Source organism: Oratosquilla oratoria, chromosome 7 (assembly GCF_046742065.1).
Source record: "Oratosquilla oratoria isolate Oo_2021 chromosome 7, ASM4674206v1, whole genome shotgun sequence".
NCBI classification, from domain to species: domain Eukaryota; kingdom Metazoa; phylum Arthropoda; class Malacostraca; order Stomatopoda; family Squillidae; genus Oratosquilla; species Oratosquilla oratoria.
Genome location: NC_134783.1, coordinates 59,295,689 through 59,315,670, shown reverse-complemented (window position 1 = coordinate 59,315,670; position 19,982 = coordinate 59,295,689). Strand labels below are relative to the sequence as shown.

At 36.3% G+C, this 19,982-nt stretch overlaps 1 protein-coding gene across 3 annotated transcripts in view; it reads right to left on the bottom strand.

Moving 5' to 3' along the window:
• Gmd (GDP-mannose 4,6 dehydratase) overlaps window positions 1-17,635 on the bottom strand; it is a 46,604-nt gene extending 28,969 nt beyond the window's left edge. Inside the window, exons 1-3 of one of the 3 annotated variants that reach the window (XM_076188267.1) lie at window positions 17,482-17,635; window positions 17,249-17,322; window positions 2,171-2,287 (exon numbers count right to left, since the gene is read on the bottom strand). In XM_076188267.1, coding sequence (XP_076044382.1) covers window positions 2,171-2,287; window positions 17,249-17,299 — 168 coding nt within the window. In that variant the 5' untranslated portion in view covers window positions 17,300-17,322; window positions 17,482-17,635. Of the gene's footprint in view, window positions 1-2,170; window positions 2,288-17,248; window positions 17,330-17,454 lie in introns of all 3 variants that reach the window. The other 2 variants (XM_076188266.1, XM_076188268.1) reach the window with 2 other exon arrangements.
• Window positions 17,636-19,982: the final 2,347 nt, after the last annotated feature.

Here is a 19,982-nt window from a genome sequence, read left to right as displayed (position 1 = left end):
CGAAGAAGAGGAGGAGGAAGAAGAAGAAGAAGAAGAAGAAGAATACCACCTGACCACGACTTCTTCTTCTTCTTCTTCTTCTTCTTCGCGTTCTTTTTTATGCCCGAAGAATTTTACCGTGATGATGACTCCGAGAAGGTTGAGCTTTCAGAAGAGTTTAAAGAACTTAAGGAAGAGATTAAGAAACGTGACATAGAATTTAAAGAGATTAAAAAACGTGAAAGAAATCATGAAAAAGAGCTGGAAACCATCAAGGAATTGCTTTACAAGATTATCAGCAGTGATGAAGAAGATGAGAACAGTGAAAGAAGAGAAAATGGGGTGCAGATGTGAATATTGTGAAGGAGTAAATAGTATAAATAAAACTGTATAGTATTAAACATGGGGCGGAGCCCTCGGGGCGCGTAAGCGAGCAGCGCCGCAGGCCAAGTACCCCTGGCATAGCCAGGGCCGGCGCAGCCGGGTGCTTGTATCTGTACTAAAAAAAAAAAAAAAAAAAAAAAAAAAAGCAAGGGAGAATGTAAAGAGACAAACACTATCAGTTTTATAACCACAAAAGGTGTAAGTCTAGATTATCATAAACTGAGGGCTCCCTGTACTGAGGAATCAGGAGGTGAGGAGGAGAACAGGGGTGAAAAGGGAGTTGTTGTTGTTGTTGTTGTTGTTGTTGGGAGATAGGGTTGATGAAAGAGTATTAGGATGGTTTGGACACATGGAAAGAATAAGTGAAGAAAGACTAGTAAATGAGGTATGGAAGGCAGATGTGGAGGGAGTGAACATGAGGGGACGTCCTAGGATGAGGTGGATGGATGGGGTGAAGGGGGCTTTGGGGAAGAGGGGAATGTCTGTTGAGGAAGGATAGGAGAGGACAGAAGACAGGGGTGAATGGAGAATGGTTGTATATGGATGATGTTGTGATGCATGAGGTGGAAGGGGTGGGGGCATGGGGGGTGAGGTAGTATGTGTGAGCAAAATTTGACGCAGCCCGAAGGGATTTCTCCCTGTCTTCTCCTTTTATGCATGGGGGGACAGAGAGGGGGGATTGCTGATTTAATGAAGCGGCCTTGCTGTGGATGTGCTGTGTCTTGAGACACTGCTTCTGACCCAGGGCAGTGGACAAGGTGCAGGGATGACCCGACATCCAAGAGGTGCTAAGATAAGAGGGAGGGTGGAGGGGTGTGGAGTGTATTCAGGGATGGAATGGGTGGGAATGATTTTATGTCTTTTCCTTTTTGTCTATCTCCCTTGTAAGGGGGAAAAAGCCTTGGTATATGTATGTATATATGTATTTTTATATAAGTTAACCCCGGATTCTGTAAACTGATATGATCACTTTTTCTGTGTTTATTATTACTCAGAGTAAAAGAGGATGAGTAACACAACATGAGTGGGTACATGAGGGTGCTGGCATCGGCATCTCAATTATATATATATTTTTTGTATTTGTATAGGAGTTACCCCTGGATTCTGTAAACTGGTATGATCACTTTTCTGTGTTTATTATTACTCAGAGTAAAAGAGGATGAGTAACACAACATGAGTGGGTACATGAGGGTGCTGGCATCGGCATCTCAATTATATATATATTTTTTGTATTTGTATAGGAGTTACCCCTGGATTCTGTAAACTGGTATGATCACTTTTCTGTGTTTATTATTACTCAGAGTAAAAGAGTATGAGTAATACAGCATGAGTGGGTACACGAGGGTGCTGGCGTCGGCGTCTCAATTATATATACAGTATATTTTTTTGTATTTCTGTACGAGTTACCCCCGGATTCTGTAAACTGGTATGATCACTTTTCTGTGTTTATTATTACTCAGAGTAAAAGAGTATGAGTAATACAGCATGAGTGGGTACACGAGGGTGCTGGCGTCGGCATCTCAATTATATATATATTTTTTTGTATTTCTGTATGAGTTACCCCCGGATTCTGTAAACTGGTATGATCACTTTTCTGTGTTTATTATTACTCAGAGTAAAAGAGTATGAGTAATACAGCAGTGACTTAATATTGTATAATGCGAGTTGTGTGATGAATCGTATGTATGGCAGCTGATACTGCATGCAAGAATTTGACTCATACCAAAGTGGTTAACCTTAACGCCCATGACATTTAAAAATTTCACTCTGGCTAATACATGACAATTTTATAGTTGCACATTCCTACCTTTGTATCTTCATACAAATGACGAACTCTACCAGTGTTGAAGGTTGATGATCTGCGAATGATCCCATGGACTGTATATCCTTTGTTTATGAGAAATTCTGCAAGGTAGGATCCATCCTGCATGAAAACCAAAGATATTCCAATTATATCAACTCCACAGGGTCAATTATTCAACAAATAAAAAACTGCATGCAAATCCATTTGGTATAGATGCATAGATACTTGGAATAACTTAAGAGGGGATATGGCCAGAGCTATATTAAATGAATTTCAATATAAATATGATTATTGGAAATTAAGGATATAAACCAAGTTACAGTACAGGAACTTTAGTCTCAGTATAATAATTGGAGAGAATTAGACTCAAAAAATGCTGTTCCTTCCCTACATATTACAATTATATACATACATATATGTACACATATACATACTGCATATGTACATAATGTGTGTGTGTGTATATATATGTATATATATATATGTATATATATGTATATATATATATATATATATGTATATATATATAAATCTATATATATATATTTACACACACACACACACTTCAACGAATGGACGGCTTAGAAGACGTTCTGAAGAAAATTGAAGTTTGTGGATCCCAATGCAAAGAGAAGTGCCTATTGTTTTTACAGGGTGGGGGGGAAATTGCTCGTGTAGTAGGAAAGTAGGGAAAGAGGAAAGGGGGAGGGATTACTGAGGGAAATGGAAGGAAATGAGGAAGGAGTAGACTTGGCCCAGGCAGACAGGCGAAAGGTAAACAAAAGGCCTCCCGACGACGACGAAATGTCTAATAAAAATGTAAAGATTAGAAGTATAGATAAGAGCAATACAGTAGAAAGTGATGAGAATATTTTCAAGGGATTTAAAGAGGGTGGGGGGGGGGACACAAACCCCCCCCCGACTGACAAGACTAGAGGAGAAGGTTGATAAGGTGATCGAGGACTTGGAGAGTAGGTTAGGTCATATGAACACCATTTTACAAAGGGTTGAAAGATTGGAAGAACTAGAAAAGGCGAATAAAAACTTAACTGATGAAATAGAAGACCTAAAAAGACAGTTAAGAGAAGTAAAGGTGGAGAATGAGGAATTGAAGAAGAATAGTAAAGAAAACAGAGAGACAATAGCTAAAGAAACTAAGAATTGGAAAACAACCCAAGAAGGAAATAAGGTTTCATTCACTGACATAGTCAAACAGCAATTGAAAGAACATACTGAAGACTCAGTTATTAAAGTGATGAGACAAAAGGAGAATATAGTAAGAGATTTAGCAGACAAGAAGAAATGTATAATTATATTAGGAATGGAAGAGAAACACAACAGATAGAACCACAAGAATCAAAGAGGAAAATGAAAAAGTAAGCCAATTACTAGAATCAGTTCAGGAAGATGAACCAGAAATTATGAAACAAATCGAAGAGAAATTTAGACTCGGAAAGTATAGCACAGACAAGACCAGACCAATTAAGATTAAATTCAAGTCACAAACAACGGCAGAGAATATCTTATCCAAAACAGGGAAACTAGCAACAAGTGAACAATATAAAAAGATATGGATAAAAAAGGAAATGAATAAAGAGGAAAGAGAGGAAGAAAAGCAGAAAAGACTGGAAGCTAAGGCAAAAAACGAGAACAGAACGGAGTCAGAGAAAGAGAGATTCTATTGGAGAGTAGTGAACATGAAACTAAGGAAGTTCGACATAGAAAAGAAAAACATAAGGGAAACAGAGAACACAATGGAAGTGGCAGAAAACTAAGAGTGTCTTACACAAATATAGATGGATTAATAACAGGATTGAATGAGCTGAATGATTATTTGAAAGAAAAAGAACCGGACATAATGGGAATTGTAGAAACAAAATTAAAAGGCCCACTACCACCCAACAGTGTAGGACATGATGCATACAATTATTGGATTAGAAACAGAGAGAAAAAGCAAGGGGGTGGAGTTATGTTCCTGACTAAGAAGGATATAAACGTGAAAGGTGTCATATATGGAAAGAATACAGTAGAGATGATTATGATAGAAGTGGAAGACAGAGATAAGAAGAGCAGAAAATTTGTGATAAATTATGTGCCTCCAAAAACAGCCTCATGGGAGGAGAGTGAACATAAAAGTATGTTAGAGGACACAAAGATAACATTAAATAAAATAATGGAAGATGGAGGAAGAAGTTATGATGGGCGACTTTAATTGCAAAGAAATCTGCTGGGAAGAAATGACAGTAAAGGGTGGAGACGACTCATGGGGAAACGCTCTACTTGAGATGATTATTGACCACACAATGACACAATGGATACAGGAGAACACTAGGTATAGAAATGAAGAAGAACCATCGAGACTAGACTTATTAATTACATCTGAACCTAGAATAGTGGACAAGATTGAATATAAAACACCACTAGGTAAAAGTGACCACATATTGATAGAACTACAACTAAATGAGAAAAAATATATGAAAAGAAATGAACAATATAGAAAAGGAAGAATGATGTATGAAAAAACAAACTTTGATAAAATAAGAGAATTCTTTCAACAAGAAAACTGGGAAGAAATATACAAAGAAGAAACATCAGTGGAAAAGAAATGGAATATTTTGACAAAAATTTACAAAAAAGGAGTGGAAAAGTATGTCCCAAGACAAAAACAAGAAAAAGAATATGTAAAATGCTGGTACAACAAAAGTTGTAGGGAGTTAAAAGACAAAAGAGACAAAGCCTGGACCAGATTGAAAAAAGACAGAAGACCTGAAAAATGGAAAATATATACTGGTTATAGAAATGAATATGTACAAACGTGCAGAGAGGAAAAGAGAAAATATGAAAAAGACGTCATAGAAAAATGTAAAGATCAACCAAAACTATTCTACAGATTTGTAAACAATAAACTGAAAAACAAACAGGACTTGGAGAAATTAAGACAAGAGGGAGTTGAATACACTGAGGAAATGGAAATGGCGGAAATTATGAACAAACATTTTAAATCAGTGTTTACAAGGGAGAACATACAACCTGAAGAGATTGAATGGAAAGAGAAAGTCCCCCCTATAGAAGAAATAGAAGTATCAAAGAATGAAATATTGATACACTTGAGTAATCTTGATGTCAGAAAATCGCATGGACCAGATGAAATAGCAAACTGGATTCTGAAAGAATGCAGGAATGAACTGGCAGACAAAATACATAGCATACTAAATAGTTCCTTGAAAGAAGGAAAGTTCCAGAAGATTGGAAAAAAGCAAATATAGTACCTATATATAAAGGAGGAAATAAAGAAGAACCTACCAACTATAGACCAGTCTCTCTAACAAGTACAATAGCAAAAATTTGTGAAAGAATTATAAAAAATAGATGGGTAAAATACTTGGAAAAAAACAACGTACTAAATCCAAGGCAATTTGGATTCAGACAAGGACGATCATGCGTCACCAATTTAATATGTTTCTATTCAAGGCTAATAGATATAATACAAGAAAGAGATGGATGGGCTGATTGTGCATTTCTAGACCTAAAGAAAGCTTTTGACAAAGTACCACATAAGAAGTTGCTTAAGAAACTAGAATCTGAAGGAGGAATACAAGGTAAATTACTAAATTGGATGGAAGACTTTTTAAGCGGTGTCCCGCAGGGAACAGTTCTGGCCCCAATAATGTTTGCTATATATATTAATGATATGGATGAAGGAATTGAAAGCTATATGAGCTTCTTTGCAGACGATGCAAAACTACTGAAAAGAGTGAAAACTGAAGAAGATTGTGAATCACTACAGAGAGATCTAAATAAAGTACAGGAATGGAGTAGGAAGTGGGAGATGGAGTTCAATACAAAAAAGTGTAGTATAATGGAATTTGGAAAAAGCAAAAACAGAATAACAGGATCATATAATTTGGGAGAAGAAGGAATAAAAAAAGTAGAAAATGAGAAGGACCTGGGAGTCATTGTTATGAATAATATGTCACCTGAGAAACATATAAATAAGATTTTTGGAGAAACTTATAATTTAATAAGAACAATCAAAGTGGCATTTACATACCTGGATGAAGAAATGGTGAGGAAAATCCTAATCACCCTGATAAGACCAAGATTGGAATATGCAGCAACGATATGGTCACCAAGTACAAAAAAATGTATAAAAAAACTTGAAAGAATACAAAGAGCAATTACAAAACTGGCACCAACACTCTCAAAACTATCATATGAAGAGAGACTACAAAAACTTGGACTACAGACACTAGAGCAAAGAAGAGAGAGAGGAGATTTGATAGCTATTTACAGAATCATGAAAGGCATAGAAATTACTGATAGAGAGAATCTGATAAAATGGGATGACAGAAATACAAGAGGACACGGAAAGAAAATAAAAAAAGACAGCTATAGAAGAGATTTGAAAAAGAACAGCTTTCCACACAGAGTAATAGACAGTTGGAACAAGTTAGATGAGAAAGTGGTGTGTGCAAAAACAATACATGAATTTAAAAATTGTTTAGATAAAATGAGAAATGAAGACGGGACCCCACGAGCATAGCTCCCCTTCCCGTAATATACAACTAGGTAAATACAACTAGGTAAATACACACACACTTCAACGAATGGACGGCTTAGAAGACGTTCTGAAGAAAATTGAAGTTTGTGGATCCCAACGCAAAGAGAAGTGCCTATTGTTTTTACAGGGTGGGGGGGAAATTGCTCGTGGAGTAGTAGGGAAAGAGGAAAGGGGGAGGGATTACTGAGGGAAATGGAAGGAAATGAGGAAGGAGTAGACTTGGCCCAGGCAGACAGGCGAAAGGTAAACAAAAGGCCTCCCGACGACGACGAAATGTCTAATAAAAATGTAAAGATTAGAAGTATAGATAAGAGCAATACAGTAGAAAGTGATGAGAATATTTTCAAGGGATTTAAAGAGGGTGGGGGGGGACACAAACCCCCCCCGACTGACAAGACTAGAGGAGAAGGTTGATAAGGTGATCGAGGACTTGGAGAGTAGGTTAGGTCATATGAACACCATTTTACAAAGGGTTGAAAGATTGGAAGAACTAGAAAAGGCGAATAAAAACTTAACTGATGAAATAGAAGACCTAAAAAGACAGTTAGGAGAAGTAAAGGTGGAGAATGAGGAATTGAAGAAGAATAGTAAAGAAAACAGAGAGACAATAGCTAAAGAAACTAAGAATTGGAAAACAACCCAAGAAGGAAATAAGGTTTCATTCACTGACATAGTCAAACAGCAATTGAAAGAACATACTGAAGACTCAGTTATTAAAGTGATGAGACAAAAGGAGAATATAGTAAGAGATTTAGCAGACAAGAAGAAATGTATAATTATATTAGGAATGGAAGAGAAACACAACACATAGAACCACAAGAATCAAAGAGGAAAATGAAAAAGTAAGCCAATTACTAGAATCAGTTCAGGAAGATGAACCAGAAATTATGAAACAAATCGAAGAGAAATTTAGACTCGGAAAGTATAGCACAGACAAGACCAGACCAATTAAGATTAAATTCAAGTCACAAACAACGGCAGAGAATATCTTATCCAAAACAGGGAAACTAGCAACAAGTGAACAATATAAAAAGATATGGATAAAAAAGGAAATGAATAAAGAGGAAAGAGAGGAAGAAAAGCAGAAAAGACTGGAAGCTAAGGCAAAAAACGAGAACAGAACGGAGTCAGAGAAAGAGAGATTCTATTGGAGAGTAGTGAACATGAAACTAAGGAAGTTCGACATAGAAAAGAAAAACATAAGGGAAACAGAGAACACAATGGAAGTGGCAGAAAACTAAGAGTGTCTTACACAAATATAGATGGATTAATAACAGGATTGAATGAGCTGAATGATTATTTGAAAGAAAAAGAACCGGACATAATGGGAATTGTAGAAACAAAATTAAAAGGCCCACTACCACCCAACAGTGTAGGACATGATGCATACAATTATTGGATTAGAAACAGAGAGAAAAAGCAAGGGGGTGGAGTTATGTTCCTGACTAAGAAGGATATAAACGTGAAAGGTGTCATATATGGAAAGAATACAGTAGAGATGATTATGATAGAAGTGGAAGACAGAGATAAGAAGAGCAGAAAATTTGTGATAAATTATGTGCCTCCAAAAACAGCCTCATGGGAGGAGAGTGAACATAAAAGTATGTTAGAGGACACAAAGATAACATTAAATAAAATAATGGAAGATGGAGGAAGAAGTTATGATGGGCGACTTTAATTGCAAAGAAATCTGCTGGGAAGAAATGACAGTAAAGGGTGGAGATGACTCATGGGGAAACGCTCTACTTGAGATGATTATTGACCACACAATGACACAATGGATACAGGAGAACACTAGGTATAGAAATGAAGAACCATCGAGACTAGACTTATTAATTACATCTGAACCTAGAATAGTGGACAAGATTGAATATAAAACACCAATAGGTAAAAGTGACCACATATTGATTGAACTGGAACTTAATGAAGAAAAATATATGAAAAGAAATGAACAATATAGAAAAGGAAGAATGATGTATGAAAAAACAAACTTTGATAAAATAAGAGAATTCTTTCAACAAGAAAACTGGGAAGAAATATACAAAGAAGAAACATCAGTGGAAAAGAAATGGAATATTTTGACAAAAATTTACAAAAAAGGAGTGGAAAAGTATGTCCCAAGACAAAAACAAGAAAAAGAATATGTAAAATGCTGGTACAACAAAAGTTGTAGGGAGTTAAAAGACAAAAGAGACAAAGCCTGGACCAGATTGAAAAAAGACAGAAGACCTGAAAAATGGAAAATATATACTGGTTATAGAAATGAATATGTACAAACGTGCAGAGAGGAAAAGAGAAAATATGAAAAAGACGTCATAGAAAAATGTAAAGATCAACCAAAACTATTCTACAGATTTGTAAACAATAAACTGAAAAACAAACAGGACTTGGAGAAATTAAGACAAGAGGGAGTTGAATACACTGAGGAAATGGAAATGGCAGAAATTATGAACAAACATTTTAAATCAGTGTTTACAAGGGAGAACATACAACCTGAAGAGATTGAATGGAAAGAGAAAGTCCCCCCTATAGAAGAAATAGAAGTATCAAAGAATGAAATATTGATACACTTGAGTAATCTTGATGTCAGAAAATCGCATGGACCAGATGAAATAGCAAACTGGATTCTGAAAGAATGCAGGAATGAACTGGCAGACAAAATACATAGCATACTAAATAGTTCCTTGAAAGAAGGAAAAGTTCCAGAAGATTGGAAAAAAGCAAATATAGTACCTATATATAAAGGAGGAAATAAAGAAGAACCTACCAACTATAGACCAGTCTCTCTAACAAGTACAATAGCAAAAATTTGTGAAAGAATTATCAAAAGTAGATGGGTAAAATACTTGGAAAAAAACAACGTACTAAATCCAAGGCAATTTGGATTCAGACAAGGACGATCATGCGTCACCAATTTAATATGTTTCTATTCAAGGCTAATAGATATAATACAAGAAAGAGATGGATGGGCTGATTGTGCATTTCTAGACCTAAAGAAAGCTTTTGACAAAGTACCACATAAGAAGTTGCTTAAGAAACTAGAATCTGAAGGAGGAATACAAGGTAAATTACTAAATTGGATGGAAGACTTTTTGCAAGAAAGAAAAATGAGAGTAGTGATAAGAAACCAGCACTCAAAATGGAATGAAGTAATAAGCGGTGTCCCGCAGGGAACAGTTCTGGCCCCAATAATGTTTGCTATATATATTAATGATATGGATGAAGGAATTGAAAGCTATATGAGCTTCTTTGCAGACGATGCAAAACTACTGAAAAGAGTGAAAACTGAAGAAGATTGTGAATCACTACAGAGAGATCTAAATAAAGTACAGGAATGGAGTAGGAAGTGGGAGATGGAGTTCAATACAAAAAAGTGTAGTATAATGGAATTTGGAAAAAGCAAAAACAGAATAACAGGATCATATAATTTGGGAGAAGAAGGAATAAAAAAAGTAGAAAATGAGAAGGACCTGGGAGTCATTGTTATGAATAATATGTCACCTGAGAAACATATAAATAAGATTTTTGGAGAAACTTATAATTTAATAAGAACAATCAAAGTGGCATTTACATACCTGGATGAAGAAATGGTGAGGAAAATCCTAATCACCCTGATAAGACCAAGATTGGAATATGCAGCAACGATATGGTCACCAAGTACAAAAAAATGTATAAAAAAACTTGAAAGAATACAAAGAGCAATTACAAAACTGGCACCAACACTCTCAAAACTATCATATGAAGAGAGACTACAAAAACTTGAACTACAGACACTAGAGCAAAGAAGAGAGAGAGGAGATTTGATAGCTATTTACAGAATCATGAAAGGCATAGAAATTACTGACAGAGAATCTGATAAAATGGGATGACAGAAATACAAGAGGACACGGAAAGAAAATAAAAAAAGACAGCTATAGAAGAGATTTGAAAAAGAACAGCTTTCCTCACAGAGTAATAGACAGTTGGAACAAGTTAGATGAGAAAGTGGTGTGTGCAAAAACAATACATGAATTTAAAAATTGTTTAGATAAAATGAGAAATGAAGACGGGACCCCACGAGTATTGCTCCCCTTCCCGTAAAATACAACTAGGTAAATACACACACACACACACTTCAATGAACAGACGGCTTAGAAGACGTTCTGAAGAAAATTGAAGTTTCTTGGATCCCAACGCAAAGAGAAGTGCCTATTGTATTTACAGGGTGGGGGGAAATTGCTCGTGGGGTAGTGGGAAAGTAGGGAAAGAGGAGAAGGGGAGGGATTGCTGAGGGAAATGGAAGGAAATGAGGAAGGAGAGGACTTGGCCCAGGCAGACAGGCGAAAGGTAAACAAAAGGCCCCCCGACCAGCTGAGCGACGATGAAATGTCTAATAAAAATGTAAAGATTAGAAGTATAGATAAGAGCAATACAGTAGAAAGTGATAAGAATATTTTCCAGGGATTTAAAGAGGGTGGGGGGGACACAAACCCCCCCCGACTGACAAGACTAGAAGAGAAGGTCGATAAGATGATCGAGGACTTGGAGCGTAGGTTCGGTCATGTTAACAACATTATACGGAGAGTTGAAAAATTGGAAGAACTAGAGAAGGCGAACAAAAACTTAACTAAGGAAATTGAAGAATTAAAAAAACAGTTAAAAGAAGTAAAAGATGAGAATAAAGTCTTAAAGGAGAATAATAAGGAGAACAAGGAGGGTTGGAAAAAAATCCAAGAAAATAGCAAAGTTGCATTCACTGACATAATCAGACAGCAAATGAATGAACAAACTGAAAACTCAGTTATTAAAGTGATGAGACAGAAGGAGAATATAGTAAGAGACTTAGCAGACAGAAAGAAATGTATAATTATATTAGGAATGGAAGAGAAACATAACCCAGATAGAACCACAAGAATCAAAGAGGAAAATGAAAAAGTAAGAAATTTACTAGAATTAGTTCAGGAAGATGAACCAGAAATAATGAAACAAATCGAAGAGAAATTCAGGCTCGGGAAATATAGTACAGACAAAACCAGACCAATTAAGATTAAATTCAGGTCACAAACTACGGCTGAGAATATCTTATCCAAAACAGGGAAACTAGCAACAAGTGAATATAAAAAGGTATGGATAAAAAAGGAAATGAATAAAGAGGAAAGAGAGGAAGAAAAACAGAAAAGACTTGAAGCTAAGGAAAAAAACGAGATAAGAACGGAGTCAGAAAAAGAGAGATTCTATTGGAGAGTAGTGAATATGAAACTAAAGAAAGTCGACATACAAGAGAAAAACAAAAGGGAAACAGAGAACACAATGGAAGTGGCAGAAAACTAAGAGTGTCTTACACAAATATAGATGGATAAATAACAGGATTGAATGAGCTGAATGATTATTTGAAAGAAAAAGAACCAGACATAATGGGAATTGTAGAAACAAAATTAAAAGGTCCACTACCACCCAACAGTGTAGGACATGATGCATATAATTATTGGATTAGAAACAGAGTGAAAAAGGAAGGGGGTGGAGTTATGTTCCTGACTAAGAAGGATATAAACGTGAAGTGTGTCACATATGGAAAGAATACAGTAGAGATGATAATGATGGAAGTAGAAGATAGAGATAAGAAGAGCAGAAAGTTTGTGATAAATTATGTGCCCCCGAAAACAGCCTCATGGGAAGAGAGTGAACATAAAAGTATGTTAGAGGACACAAAGATAACATTAAACAAGATAATGGAAGAGGGAGGAAAAATAGTTATGATGGGCGACTTTAATTGCAAAGAAATCTGCTGGGAAGAAATGACAGTAAAGGGTGGAGACGGCTCATGGGGAAACGCTCTACTTGAGATGGTTACTGACCATACAATGACACAATGGATACAGGAGAACACTAGGTATAGAAATGAAGAAGAGCCATCGAGACTAGACCTAATAATTACATCTGAACCTAGAATAGTGGACAAAATTGAATATAAAACACCAATAAGTAAAAGTGACCACATATTGATTGAACTGGAACTTAATGAAGAAAAATATATGAAAAGAAATGAACAATATAGAAAAGGAAGAATGATGTATGAAAAAACAAACTTTGATAAAATAAGAGAATTCTTTCAAAAGGAAAACTGGGAAGAAATATACAAAGAAGAAACAACAGTAGAAGAGAAATGGAATATTTTGACAAAAATTTACAAAAAAGGAGTGGAAAAGTATGTCCCAAGACAAAAACAAGAAAAAGAATATGTAAAATGCTGGTACAACAAAAGTTGTAGGGAGTTAAAAGACAAAAGAGACAAAGCCTGGACCAGATGGAAAAAAGACAGAAGACCTGAAAAATGGAAAATATATACCTGTTATAGAAATGAATATGTACAAACGTGCAGAGAGGAAAAGAGAAAATATGAAAAAGATATCATAGAAAAGTGTAAAGATCAACCAAAACTATTCTACAGATTTGTAAACAATAAACTGAAAAACAAACAAGACTTGGAGAAATTAAGACAAGAGGGAGTTGAATACACTGAGGAAATGGAAATGGCGGAAATTATGAACAGGCATTTTAAATCAGTGTTTACAAGGGAGAACATACAACCTGAAGAGAACGAATGGAAAGAGAAAGTCCCCCCTATGGAAGAAATAGAAGTAACAAAGAATGAAATATTAACACACTTGAGTAATCTTGATGTCAGAAAATCGCATGGACCAGATGAAATAGCAAACTGGATACTGAAAGAATGCAGGAATGAACTGGCAGACAAAATACATAGCATACTAAATAGTTCCTTGAAAGAAGGAAAGTTCCAGAAGATTGGAAAAAAGCAAATATAGTACCTATATATAAAGGAGGAAATAAAGAAGAACCTACCAACTATAGACCAGTCTCTCTAACAAGTACAATAGCAAAAATTTGTGAAAGAATTATCAAAAGTAGATGGGTAAAATATTTAGAAAAAAACAAAGTGTTCAATCCAAGGCAATTTGGATTCAGACAAGGACGATCATGCGTCACCAATTTAATATGTTTCTATTCAAGACTAATAGATATAATACAAGAAAGAGATGGATGGGCGGACTGTGCATTTCTAGACCTAAAGAAAGCTTTTGACAAAGTACCACATAAGAAGTTGCTTAAGAAATTAGAAACTGAAGGAGGAATACAGGGCAAACTACTAAATTGGATGGAAGACTTTTTGCAAGAAAGAAAAATGAGAGTAGTGATAAGAAACCAGCACTCAAAATGGGATGAAGTAATAAGCGGTGTTCCGCAGGGAACAGTTCTGGCCCCAATAATGTTTGCTATATATATTAATGATATGGATGAAGGAATTGAAAGCTATATGAGCTTCTTTGCAGATGATGCAAAACTACTGAAAAGAGTGAAAACTGAAGAAGATTGTGAATCACTACAGAGAGATCTAAATAAAGTACAGGAATGGAGTAGGAAGTGGGAGATGGAGTTCAATACAAAAAAGTGTAGTATAATGGAATTTGGAAAAAGCAAAAACAGAATAACAGGAGCATATAAATTGGGAGAAGAAGGAATAAAAAAAGTAGAAAATGAGAAGGACCTAGGAGTCATTGTTATGAATAATATGTCACCTGAGAAACATATAAGATTTTTGGAGAAACTTATCATTTAATAAGAACAATCAAAGTTGCATTTACACACCTGGATGAAGAAATGATGAGGAAAATTCTAATCACCCTGATAAGACCAAGATTGGAATATGCAGCAACGATATGGTCACCAAGTACAAAAAAATGTATAAAAAAAATTGAAAGAATACAAAGAGCAATTACAAAATTGGCACCAACACTCTCAAAACTATCATATGAAGAGAGACTAGAAAAACTTGAACTACAGACACTAGAGCAAAGAAGAGAGAGAGGAGATTTGATAGCTATTTACAGAATCATGAAAGGCATAGAAATTACTGACAGAGAGAATCTGATAAAATGGGATGACAGAAATACTAGAGGACACGGAAAGAAAATAAAAAAAGACAGCTATAGAAGAGATTTGAAAAAGAACAGCTTTCCTCACAGAGTAATAGACAGTTGGAACAAGTTAGATGAGAAAGTGGTGTGTGCAAAAACAATACATGAATTTAAAAATAGTTTAGATAAAATGAGATATGAAGACGGGACCCCACGAGCATAGCTCCCCTTCCCGTAAAATACAACTAGGTAAATACACGGTGGCGCGGTTTGCAGAGTCCCCAACTGTCACTATGGAGGTTCAGGTTCAAATCCTGCCCAGGGCTGAAATAATTTCAGTATTGCTGTGCTTCAAGTCATTACTCCAACTCTTGTGGGCGGGGAGTTGGGTATGTGTGTGCATGTAAGGTCACAGCATTACCCATAGATCGGTCACACGAGCTCTGAGCTCTCTTCTGGGAGGGAAATAGCTGTCCATCATGAGTCCAGCATGTGATCCAAAGACCAAGGTGAAGGTGAATAAACACACACACACATATATACATATATATATATATATATATATATATATATACACACATACACACACATAATCCCTATACACCTATGTCTCTTAATCCAACACTCACTAACCACCACTTGTGCAGATGTCTGGGCCCAGGACATTAACCCACTTTGGGAATTAGTGGTGTTTTATGTCCTGGGCCAGACAGGTAATGTGTTACCGAAAAATCTATATATATATATATATATATATGTATGTATAAATATATGCACTGTATATACATACATATACCAAAGGCTTTTTCCTCCTTACAAGGGAGGCAGCCAAAAAATAATGTCATAGAAATCCACTCACACCCATTCCATCCCCACATACTCCATTCCCATTCACACCCCTCCCTCCCTCATATCTTGGCTATTCCTGGATGACAGGTCATCCCTACATCTCACCCACTGCCCTGGGTCAGAAGCAGTGTCATGAGACTCAGCACATCCATTTAATTGGTGACCACCCCTCATGCAGAAAAAGAGAAGATGGGGAGAAATCCGTTTGGTCTGTGTGAAGTGATTTTTCGCACATACTCCCTCACCCCCCATCTCCCCACACTCCCTTTCATGCATCACCACATCATCTATACACAACCATTCTTCATTTACCCCTATCTTCTGTCCCCTCCCTTTCTTCCTCAACAGACATTCCCCTCTTTCCCAATGCCCCTTTTACCGCATCCATCCATCTCATCCTTGATTGTCCCTCATGTTCACTCCTTCTGCCTCTGCCTTCCATATGTCTTTTATTAATCTTTCTTCACTCATTCTTTCCATGTGTCCAAACCATCCCAATACTCTTTCATCAACCCTATCTCCCAACTCCCTTTCCATCCCTGTTCTCCTCCTCACCTCCTCATTTCTCACTCTATCCAGCCTAGTAACCCCAATCATACTTCGCAGGCACCTCATCTCAAACACACTCTACTCTTATGTTCCAAGTTTATAAATATATATACATATATGTATACAATACACATTGATGGAAATGTACACCAGATTTTTGGTACTGCACTACCTGATCAGTGGTAATGTGCCCATCTCTGTTGTAAAGGAATTTCATAACTTGAAGAAAACCATGAAGCTCAGCTCCTTTGTAGTTTAAAAAATGTGTAGCATGGTGATGTCACTTGGAGTGGGAGAACACTCAGTGCACAATGTCAATGCTAACATCAAACTAATATTGATGGAACTGGACATACAACAAAATGGCATCTCAAACCTATCATCACAGTTGTATTTGCTTTTAGCAATTTTTCTTATTGATTTCTGCCAGGGAAAACATATATTACATTAACGTATTAAAGTTTATAATATCAATATCTAATTTTCTATTGTTATATCATGTAGATTTAATCTTCTAAAAAATATCAAGGGCTTTAATCACTTGAGTAGGATGACGCCTATGTAGGCTTCGTGCGGTGCGAGTGGGTACTCAAGGATGTCTGATTATATATTCTTTTTTGTAGTCGTACATGACGTTACCCCCGGATTCTATGAACTGGTTTGATCACGTTTTCAATTTATTATTATTCAGAGTAAAAGAGAATAAGTAATACAGTCGTGACTTTATATTCTATGTGAGTAGTGTGATGAATTGCACACGTGGCAGCCAATGCTGTACGTGAGAATTTGACTTATAGTGAAGTGGTTAACAAAGGTGATGCATACAAAGACCAAAGTCATCATATATTAAGACGGCAGGATTCATAGAAATGGATTTAAATTGGACAAATTTAGATTTAAGAAGGAATTAGGCAAGAACTGGTTTACCAATACGGTGGTTAACAAATGGAATGGACTTGATAACCTATGGCTATGTAATAGTGAGAAGTGAAACTAAAATTGGATGTTTTAAAAGGTATTTTTATGGATGAGAATGATAGGTGGTAATAGATATGGAGCTGCCTAGTGTAGGCTTTATGGTCTTTTGCAGCCTCCTCCATTCTTATGTTCTATAACTATATTACAGTGTAAATAACATCCCACTCTAATCACCGCCCGGTGAAATTGAAAAAAGCATCTTTCTACATTTAACCAATGAAGTTACATTACCTGCCCTGTAATTCCTGTAATCAATGCCACTCTTCCAACGCAGTCTGCCATGTTTTTTTCTCCAAGTGTAAGAACTGTCACCATGAAACATGATAAAACAATTAATGAAAACACTTAAACAAAGCCTTCTTATTTCATATAAAAAAAATAATGAATAAAGTGAATATCATATATGAATATCAACATGAAGGTCAATATTACTGTACCTCTGACTAAACCTGTGGAGTACTAACCTCTACGCTGGCTATAGTCAAACTAACTGAACACTACACTAGTACACTTTCAATTGACGTGGCTACTGCGTACAGGTGTTTACAGCGGCAGACGCATCTGCTTTCGTCTGACAACAAAGTTTAGTCCCTGTAGCCATTCCGATGTTCGATCCTGAAACTGTCGTATAATTAAAATAAAATTGTAATACTATGGATTACTCGCACCCACTTTAAGTAGAAACAATGACATTTTAAAGGAAATATACTATTAAGTATTACCACAACATGAACTTTTCAAAGAGGCACGGGTATCCGGACATTATATCTAGGCTTGCAATCACCGATTTTATAGAAGACATCATCCAGCAACTGCTAAGATAAGAGGGAGGGTGGAGGGGGGTTGAGTGTATTTAGGGATGGAATGGGTGGGAATGGTTTTACGCCTTTGTCTTTTTGGCTACCTTCCTTGTAAGGGGAAAAAAGCCTTGGTATATGTATGTATATATGTATCATCCTCCTGGCCACACAGAATAACAACCTAGATCATTGTTGAGTGTTCCTTGTTCCTCGCCTTACTTTTCTTTTTATGGAAGAAGATATAATATAAATATAACATCCCCATTTCGCTTTGTACTACTGAAGAGGACTGAAGTTAGTTGTCCAAATTTGTAATTCCCTTTTCCAGTCTTTTTCTTCTGCTCCGACTGCGGTGTTTGTCTTATAGGTGGGGCAGAGAAGACAAACGTTTTTGGAAAATACACAAAATCATAAATTGCCGATGCAAACAAATTTTATTGACATCACTGTGTTTGTAGTGAAAGGGCATTTGACACAAGTGTAGAAAGCAACACCCATCATGTAGTGTCCGTTTTCATTTATGCATTTCTGAAGCCTGAAGGCGTTCTTGAAAGTTGGGTCTGTTGATTTGGGCGACTTCCACGCGAATAGCTTCCTTCAAATCGCCCATTGTACAGGGCCTATTTACCTAGTTTACCTAGTTGTATTTACCTAGTTGTATTTTGCGGGAAGGGGAGCTACGCTCGTGGTGTCCCGCCTTTGTATCTTGCAGTGTCTAGTTTGCTCTTAAACTCATGAATGGTTTTTGCGCACACTATTTCATTGTCCAGTTTGTTCCAAGTGTCCACCACTCTATGTGGAAAACTGTTCTTCTTCAGATCTCTTTTGTAGCTATGTTTTTTATTTTCTTTCCATATCCTCTTGTGCTTCTCTTGTCCCAGATTACCAAGTCCACTCTATGAAGTATTTCTGTGCCTTTCATGGTTCTGTAGATGGTCAGTAGGTCACCTCTCTCTCTTCTTTGCTCCAGAGTAGGTAACTCCAATTTAGCCAATCTCTCCTCAAATGACAAGTTTGCAAGTGCAGGTGCCATCTTTGTTGCTGCTCTCTGGATTCTTTCTATTTTCTTTATATTCTTTTTGGTACTGGGTGACCACAATGTCGCCGCATATTCTAGTCTAGGCCTTATCAGTGTGACCAATATTTCTTTGATAATTTCTTCGTCCAGATATGTAAATGCCACTTTTGTTGATCTTAGCAAGTTGTAGGATTCTCTGACAATTTTGTTTATCTGTTTGTCATAGGACAAGTCGTTTGAGATAATTACACCCAAGTCTTTTTCAGATCCCTCCTTCTTTACCTCCTTGGTTCCAATTTTATATTGTCCTGATATTCTGTTTTTGCTTTTCCCAAACTCCATTATGCTACACTTGTTAATATTGAAGTCCACTTCCCATTTCTGACTCCAGTTCCATTCCTTATTCAAGTCTTCCTGCAGTGTTTTGCAATCTTTTTCAGTTTTTACTTTCTTTGACAGTTTGGCGTCTTCTGCAAAGAGGGTCATGTAACATTTCACATCATCATCCATGTCATTCACATAAATAGTAAACATTATTGGAGCCAATACAGATCCTTGCGGTACTCCACTGATCACCTCTTTCTAATCTGAATATTTTTCTGAGCACTACTTTCATCTTTCTACCAATCAGGAAGTCCTCCATCCATTTTAGTAGGTTCCCTTGTATCCCTCCTATATGTTCCATTTTTTTTAATTTATATTTTTTTGTGTGTGGTACTTTGTCAAAAGCTTTTTGTAAGTCCAGGAAGGCACAATCAGCCCATCCATCCCTTTCTTGCACTTTGTCTATCAATCTTGAGTAGAAACATATTAAGTTTGTGGTACATGATCTTCCTTGTCTGAACCCAAATTGTCTTGGATTTATTATATTGTTGTCTTCCAGGTGTTTTACCCATCTATTCTTGATGATTTTATCACAAATTTTGGCTATAGTGCTTGTTAGTGAAACTGGCCTATAGTTAGTTGGTTCTTCCTTATTTCCTCTTTTATATATTGGTACAATGTTAGCATTTTTCCAGTCTTTTGGTCTTTTTCCTTCTTTGAGTGAGCAACTTATTATGTTATGTATTTTGTCCGTTAGTTCTTCTTTGCATTTTTTTAGAATACAATTTGCAATTCCATCCAGGCCATGTGATTTCCAGACGTC